At 34.9% G+C, this 8,214-nt stretch overlaps 1 protein-coding gene across 1 annotated transcript; it reads right to left on the bottom strand.

Annotated features, from left to right (window-relative positions):
• Positions 1-931: 931 nt before the first annotated feature.
• On the bottom strand, positions 932-7,288 carry CSN2 (casein beta). The gene is made up of 7 exons (XM_059147232.1): positions 7,238-7,288; positions 6,464-6,490; positions 6,325-6,351; positions 5,038-5,061; positions 4,897-4,941; positions 3,293-3,877; positions 932-1,003 (listed from the first exon to the last, which is right to left on the bottom strand). Exons 1-7 carry the CDS (start codon positions 7,286-7,288, stop codon positions 932-934), a joined length of 831 nt encoding a protein of 276 aa, XP_059003215.1.
• Between the last annotated feature and the right edge of the window lie 926 nt (positions 7,289-8,214).

Genomic DNA, 8,214 nt, shown 5'->3' with positions numbered 1-8,214 from the left:
AGTAAGGACATTTTTTTTTTCATTTTGATCATTCTGGTGATTATGTCATAATATCCTGTGGGAGCTTTAAGTAGCATTTTCCTGAGGACTGGTGATGTTGAGTAGCTTTTCTTATGTTTATTGGCCATTAAGAAACTCTTTGGGGAAAGTTCTTATTCAAGTAAGTCTATTGTCTCTGTATTAGTATATCACTTTTTTCTCTTTCTGGAATTCCCAATTCAATTTGAGCAATTCAGAGCCTGGATCCAGACGAAGAGCTATGCTTGGCTGTGACAGATTTACGATGTTAATTAGATACCTGCGTGTGGAAGCCAGGAAGGCAAGGTGAGTGTGTGAGTTTGGACTTCAGGAAAGAATGAGTTCAGAGATACACATTTAGAAGCTTTGAACTCATGAATGGACTTCAAGCCATGGAACTATCCAGAGTAAGGCTAAACCTTTAGGGGACTCCAACATTTAAAGGTTGGAAAAAGAAACGCCAGAAAAGAGACCGCAAAGAAATGGCTAATGCATTAAGAGAGAAGCCAAGGTTTAAAATTTCAAATGAAGAAAAGTATGATATTTCCAAAAGAAAGGATGATCAACTCTAACAAATAGCTCTGAAAGGTTGGGTAAAATGAACACAGATTAGCAAGATAAAAGTTGTAGGTAACCTTGGAAAAAAGTGATTTCTATAGGGACAAAACTTTGAGAGAAGCAGATTAATGAAAGCATAATATATTCCGTACGGATAGTTCTTCTCTAACAGTTGCCACAGAGTAGCCTGCAAGACTGGGAGGAGTTTGGACGTGTCCGGTCCTGAGATGGAATTTTCTTTAAGAAGGGAAGATGTTATAGCACAAGTTGTCGCACACTTGATCCTTAGGTGAGGAGATCACTGAGGATGGCAGGGAAGATGGAATAATTGGTAAGAACAAGTCACTGTGTCAATTCAAGGGATGAGGTTGAGTGTACAGGCGTGGTAGTTGGTGGGGGGATTATTCATTACAACGAGACAATCACTCTGCAATCAAAGAAAAATAGATACTAGAGACTCATGTTAACTCTTATTTCTTGGGCACTATTGGCGAAAATAACATAACCTCATTCATTCTGATTGTGATACTGGCTCTTCCTGCTCTGGTGTAAGTGGAGTCAGTAATACGGAGCTATAGGAAGCAATTGTCTTATATCTGAGCAGGACACTAATCATATTAAAACTTCAATAAAAACCTTTGAATCGCCTGTTTTATAGATGTGGAAATTGAAGTTCTGAAGGACTGAGTAAGTGTCATAGCACTACTTCCCTATATGTGGCTGAGCTGTGAATCAGCTTTTACATTTGAAGCTTTTTTTTTTTTTTTTTCTCCACAGTGACCATAAAATGTAACATCCAATCCTGGGTATGATTGAGAGTGAAAGGCGCAAGTTACATGGTTTAACTAGGTAATGGGTGTAAACAGACTTTCTAGAGCAAACATGATATGTGACCACCCTCTTTTCCTCCACTTTTTGATATTCTTTACCATTCAATTCAAAACATCCTATTCAATTTCAGTTCCTCCATGGCTATGTTTAACACCAATAATCTGAAATTGACAATAATCTTAAGGCCAACTCAGGTTTAAAAAATTATAATAAAGACAGAGAAACTTAAATATGCCTCAAGGATTAATTTATTGAAATGACTGGCTAGGAAATAGATACTTAAATAATAACAAACACAATTCCAGAAATATACATATTTTTCCCAAGTTTAGGGTATTTCCAACTCAAAATTAAATTCTGATGTATTATTGAATTACAATTTGGAAAATGTAGAGTTTATAAGTCAAATTCAGATTAAGATGAATGCCATATAGTACATAAAATAAATAAAAGACAAATTTTTCATTTTTTTCCATGGAGATTCATACAAAAATGATCAATTTTGCTTTCAGGATGCCAAGTGAAAAGATGCCACATTTCCAGTCACAGTCAGTTCTGTAGAATATAAAGAACATATAGAGTTTGTTATGTTATATACTGTAACTATCCCTCCTCATTTGTAATTTTGGTGTGATTAATTTGCAAGGCAAAATTTTGTTATAAATGCAAAATGTTGAGCCCTACCTTGGAGGCATATAAAAATTCCTGTATGACTAAATATCAGCTGATATTGGTTTAGTGAAGTGTCTAGTCTATCATGATCACATACAGAGTTGTATTTTATAAATCCCAAAGCTATATTCTCTCTTTTTAAACCTCGTACCTGAAATAATTAATTTTAGTTTGGCTAATGAATTAAAAGATAATGTGTACATTTTAAATGAGATTAAAAACAATTGAAGTTATGAAGCCTAAGTTAGAATGAGAATGAAAGTAATCTTTTAAAAAATCTCAAATACATTCACATAAAAGTAGGAAATACTATTTTCAGTTTTTCCTAAAAAAAGATGACAATCAAGTATCAGAACATAGGCATTTGAATGCAAGCCAGTCAAATCTGTCAATAACACATAATTAAAATCTGATACATACTCTCAGGTCGGTAGATGTTAGTCAACTGTAAAGACATCCATGATACTTGGATCATTAATAAATAAGTTGGTATATTGATAAAGTTTGTTCCTGTCTTAGACTTATCCAATAGGATGAAATGTAAAAAGATATCATCTATAAAAAGGTTCAGTCTAATCTCCAAATTCCCAAAACTTACCAAAAGTGAGAAGGGGACATTAATGTTGAAATTCTCTTAAACCTTAAAAGTGAAAAAAAAAAAAATTAAAAAAGCAAAATAAATAAATATACAAGTTGCATTCGACAAAGACACATTCCTTAAGAATTCTCTGAGAATGAAATAGTCATCGAAACATGATGTGAAATAAGGCATTTGCAGAATAGACACATACAAGGAAAACTTCAAAATTGTAGAAAATAATAAGCCTTCCTTATTCCAAGGCCAGACTATCAAGTTTAATTCCAGCTTTAACAAGCCTTAATCCTCTTTATCCAAATTCTCAACAGACCAATTAAATCAGAACCTTCTGAAATAATTTGTTCCCAATAGTATCTTCTACATAGAAGATCAGAATAATTATATCAGAATCTCTGCAGGTAGTCCCAGACATTGGGATTTGGGAGAGAAAAAGTTTTACTACTACGTATTATGGATTATGTATTATCTATTATGTTGCTAGTATTGAGAATCACCAATCCAAACAAAGCGCTTGTAGACCCATTCATTATTCATTTATTCTTTCATTCTCACATTTCCTCTATCACCGTATTCACGTGGTAAGTGAGAAAGCAGAATTAGGAAGTTTGGACTTACAAGAGCAGAGTTGTAAACTGGGGCAAGTGGTTGAGTCACTGGATGGGCCTCAGGAGAAGGCTGCTGGTACAGCAGAAAGGCTTGTAGGGGCATGTTTCTCTGGGGGACGGGCAGCACTTGCTGGGGAAGAGCCTGGACTTTGGACTGTGGGATGGCCAGCAGGGGCTGAGGAGCAAGCATGGGAGTCTGAGGAAGAGGCTGGGGGATCTGCTGCATCAGGGGCTGGAGCAGAGGCAGAGGCAGAGGCAGAGGCTGAGGCATGGGCAGGGGCAGAGGCAGAGGCAGAGGCTGAGGCTGGAGCTGAGCAAAGTGCAGATTTTCAGGCTCGGCAAGATTCTGGATTTGGCTGTTCAAAAGGGGCGCTACTGGAGATTTCAGAAAGGGCATCATTTTGCGCGTCGCAAGGATGTTCTCCTTAATTTGGGGGACCTGCACTATTTCGGGCTGAGGGAGAGGCAGCACCACAGCGGGCTGAGCAAGAGGCAGGACATTCTGTGGAAGGATAGCAAAGGGGGTGGGATTGGCATTAGGAAAGACCAGAGGCTGTTGCTGGGCAAGGGGGTGGATTTTATTCTGGCGTTCATCCTGGAGGGAAAGAAAAGAGTGTTTGGGTCCATGATTCAGTCGTCACAGTCATGTGTGATGATCTAAGCTACTGCCTTTTGAACAATCGTAATTGAGTGAAAAGAGGGAAGAAAAATCTTTTACTGATTTGATTAAGAAATTATTTTCAGTCAGATGAAGAAGACTAATGAGTAAAATGTTCACTGAGGGATGCCCCCTTGCCTCACTCCCTTCATAGGTGAACCTACAGAACAAGCTGAAATCAGTGTCTGCAGATTCCAAGGCATTTCACCTTGTTCTAAATCGCCTAGATAGCTCTAGCTGTCCACTTCGGTCTTCATGGGCACGGACTTTCAACATAATGGTTTGATAATAGAGCAAATCGTGTTCATATAATGAAGATACTGTCAGACAATTATGTACTCAATTGTTCTGTACCTCATTTCTTTCATTGGTATAATAGAAATTGTTTTAAGAACTTCATGTACTTGTAAATGTTAATATAAAACCTATAAAATGTTATATAAATCATTAAATATTCACTGTCAGCTTATCAAACTTGGGATTAGGAATATTCTCAGTTTACAGAAAAGAAAATTAAGTATAGAGTAACTTGGGGCCAAAATTATACAGCTAACGAATGTGCCAGATTGCCTTCTCATTCTCTTTCATTGGAGTATCCGTCTTGAGACCAAAGGGAACCTAGTTCTCCAGCTAGAAATGTAAGTAAATCAAGAATTATTCTTAATTTTTTTTATACTCTGCAAATTGATTGTGAATTTGAAAAATGCATTTATGTTTTAAAAATATCTTGCCTTTGTCAAATCTTAATCTCTTTTTTTTTCTGATTCTGTTTTCTTCCTTTTTTTATTTAATTTTTTTTATAAACATATAATATATTTTTATCCCCAGGGGTACAGGTCTTAATCTCTTCACTGGCATTTATCTTATTATCAATTCTATAGTATGAATATGTACATATTTTATATATATTATATTTCATAATAATTTTAGAAATATTCTTATCATAAATGAATTACCTCTCTTTGCTGCTGTTCCTCACGCTTAATATTCTCAAGTTTCTGCTAAAAACCAAATCACATATAAAGAAATGTTATTGCCTATAAAAATTAAATGTAGGAAATTGTGAAAATAAGTACATTCAAATATGAAGGCGTTACCTTGTTGATGTGCGTGATAGATTCCTTCAGAAAATAAAAATAAAATTAGTTTTAGTTTTATGAATGTTCTTTATTTGTCAGTACAAATCAGAAAATGAAGGCACATGATAGGTTAAAATGGACACCTTGTTTGATAATATTAAAAACTCAGGATAACTGCTGAAATTTAGATGTTGCAGTGTTCTGCATAAGCTTGATGTATAAAAGAAAAATGAATTCAGTTACATAAGAAAAGAAAATCAGTGAACATAGTACAAAAAGAGGTATTTAATAGATGCTAATTTTTCTCTATCACTATGCTCCTCTCCCAGGACAAAAAAATGATTGCTAATATTCTATCTGATTCTAGGAGAAAAATATTCATTGAGAATATGAATTTTACCTTTTAATTCTTCTGATCATTCTTAGGTTGCTTATTATATTTATACTGCAAATTAATTACAAGAAGTAGATGCCTCCCTTAATGGTCTGATAGCTTTGTACGGAGGCAAAGTATACTGGTGTACAATTTAACCAGCAGATAATGACGTATCCGAAAAGAGTGGTACCAGGAGAAATGCCTACCTGATTCTCCCCAGCAGATTTAGGACTACACTATCTCTTGCCATCTCTCATTTTCTAAAGTTATAAAATGTGTCCATTTGCATGTCTGCTCTCATAGTCTGTTGCAAGCTCTTCACTGTGGACATCCCTCTTTTCCTTGGTACCACAGCTCTTAGTAAATGTCTGATCCACAGACAGCACTCAATAAAAACCAGAATAGGGAATGAGAACAGGGTAAAGAGAGCTCAAGACAGAAAAGAAGACTGTACAGTTCTTTAAAAAGGGAAGGGGGGGGTTACGATGATGTAATTTCAAGTAGTACACCAACTTAGAAAGTGCTAGAATACTGAATTCTCCAGATATTTATTCTGTCCTTACATATATGCAATGGAAAAAAAAAATAATAGAAGTTTACATCAAAACGTATGTCAGTGGGTGCTTGGGTGGCTCAGTGGGTTAAACCTTAGCCTTCAGCTCAGGTCATGATCTCAGGGTCCTGGGATCCAGCCCTACACTGGGCTTTCTGCTCAGCAGGGAACCTGCTTCTTCCTCTCTCTCTGCCCACCTCTCTGCCTACTTGTGATCCCTCCCTCTCTGTCAAATAAAAAAATAAAATCTTAAAAAAATAAACTTATGTTTTTTGAGCTGCTTTGATCTAACTGTCCTAATGTAACATCATAGAAAGATAGCACAAGATTTTACTGTTCCAAAACTGGGAAATTGCCTCTGAAAACATTGTCTTACCTCACTGCTGGAAAGGCTTTCCACAGTCTATAAAGGAAAAAACAAAAAAATAAAACATCAACAACTGGCTTTTCCAAGATCATTACAGAAGGTTAATATTTTATGATTGGAAAATTTTTTGTGAATAAAAACATCTTACCTCAGTGGATACAGTGAGTTCTTCCTTCTGTAACAGAAAAAACCAAAAAACACCATTTTGGTTTCCACAGGTAATTCATTATTAAATATTTTTCCTATTTAATTTGTATCTTCTTTATGCAGAGCTATCTATTTCACAAGTTTGAGAAATAAAAAATTCTTATTGAGAGTCTTGAAAGGTAGTTGTTTTTATATCTTTTATATTTAGTAAATTTATTGATATATTTTTATCTTATGTGAATAAACAGTTTTTGATGGGTAACAAGGTTATTTTACTTTGTTTTAAACAGTTTATTATGATTTCAAATATATTTGTGATTATAATTATTGCCTGATACTCCATCCTCTCAATGTCTTTGGGTTGACACAGGTAGAATTGGTCCCAGTGCCATAAAGTAAGAGATACATAAATTTATTACTGGAATAAGGTACATTTATTTAGGTTACACATGCCTTCAATCATATCTGTGGAATATTATTATTGCCATTTTTATATCTGTTTCTCTCTCTCTCTTTTTTTTTTATTTTTTGGTCTGTTTACTTGTCTGTCCATTTCCTTTAGGAGCTGGTGGCACAGTAGGTTAGAAAGCATTTGACCCAGATTTATGCCCCTACTGCACACTATTGAAATAGTGGATGAATGTAAGTGATTTTTTTTAAAGAAATGCAATGAATCTGCTGAAATTCTGCTTTATTTGTACTTTAACAATGTTGCTGGTGTTCTTCTCTAACATAGATATTCCATTATATCTTAATTATTTAGATATTTGCTTACCTCTCTTGCAAGAGCAAGAGCCACCAGGCAGGCAAGGATGAAGACCCTCATGGCTATCAAGTCCTGTCAATGGGAAAATGAAGGAACGGTAACATATTGGTCAATCTATTTTCTTAGTTAGCTAGGATTACTTTCCTTGTAAAGAAACTAAGGATAATACATAATAAAAGTAACTGCATTTTAGAAAAAATACTGATAGAAACTTTATTAAATAGGCAGGGTCAAAGCCTACTACGGTTACATACTCTTACATACCATTTTCATACTTCATGGCCAACCACTCAGATTTTTCAGCTATCACCTCTACCCTACCTCACTCTTTTTCATCTTATTCATAGCACTATGGGTGTTTCTTCATTTTGTTTTGTTTTGAAAGACAGAAAAAAGTCATAAATATTTACAGAAACATTTATTAGTTGATTAATTTGTTCAAAAATATTTATTTAACACTTTTTATTGCCAGACATTGTCTAGGTGCTCGGATGATAGCAGCAAATAAAATATTAAGATTTTAGCCCTGATAAAGCATCAGTTCTATCTGGAGGCAATTCATCAAAGAAAATCTATACAAAGAAGATCATATTTTCTTTTTATCTTTTTTTTTCTAAACCAAATGGTTTCCATAAATTTTTTTAAAATTATTTCTCCTTATTTCCAATTAGAGGTTTTCACTGGAGCATTTACTTTATTTCCTCTGCTTATTTAGATGCTCCCCGATTGGTCTGTCTCCTCTCCATTTGTACGCATGACTCAGTCCACATCCCCGCACATCTAGTAATGCCCCCTCTCCCTTGTGCCACATAACTTTAGAGATCATAGACTGTATTTTTTCTCTGATTTCTTGATGATTTACAAAATATCAGATCCTCTTGACAAACCCTCACTCCAGGCCACCTCTTCTTGTAGTGTAACATAATATACACATTACCTTTTAAACTGAAATGTCCTAAATACTTGATTTTGTTGCATTTCCATAA

Source organism: Mustela lutreola, chromosome 1, assembly GCF_030435805.1.
Source record: "Mustela lutreola isolate mMusLut2 chromosome 1, mMusLut2.pri, whole genome shotgun sequence".
NCBI classification, from domain to species: domain Eukaryota; kingdom Metazoa; phylum Chordata; class Mammalia; order Carnivora; family Mustelidae; genus Mustela; species Mustela lutreola.
Note: the sequence above shows the minus strand (reverse complement) of the source record. Positions and strands in the feature narration are given on the sequence as shown.

Bases quoted from the DNA above. Each gene is read 5' to 3' on its own strand.
- CSN2 (XM_059147232.1), bottom strand. From the start codon at position 7,288: ATGAGGGTCTTCATCCTTGCCTGCCTGGTGGCTCTTGCTCTTGCAAGA. The intron at 6,352-6,463 runs GTAAGATGTTTT...TTTCCTTTATAG, and splicing joins AACTCACTGTATCCACTGAG to ACTGTGGAAAGCCTTTCCAG. The intron at 4,942-5,037 runs GTAACGCCTTCA...TTTGGTTTTTAG, and splicing joins CTATCACGCACATCAACAAG to CAGAAACTTGAGAATATTAA.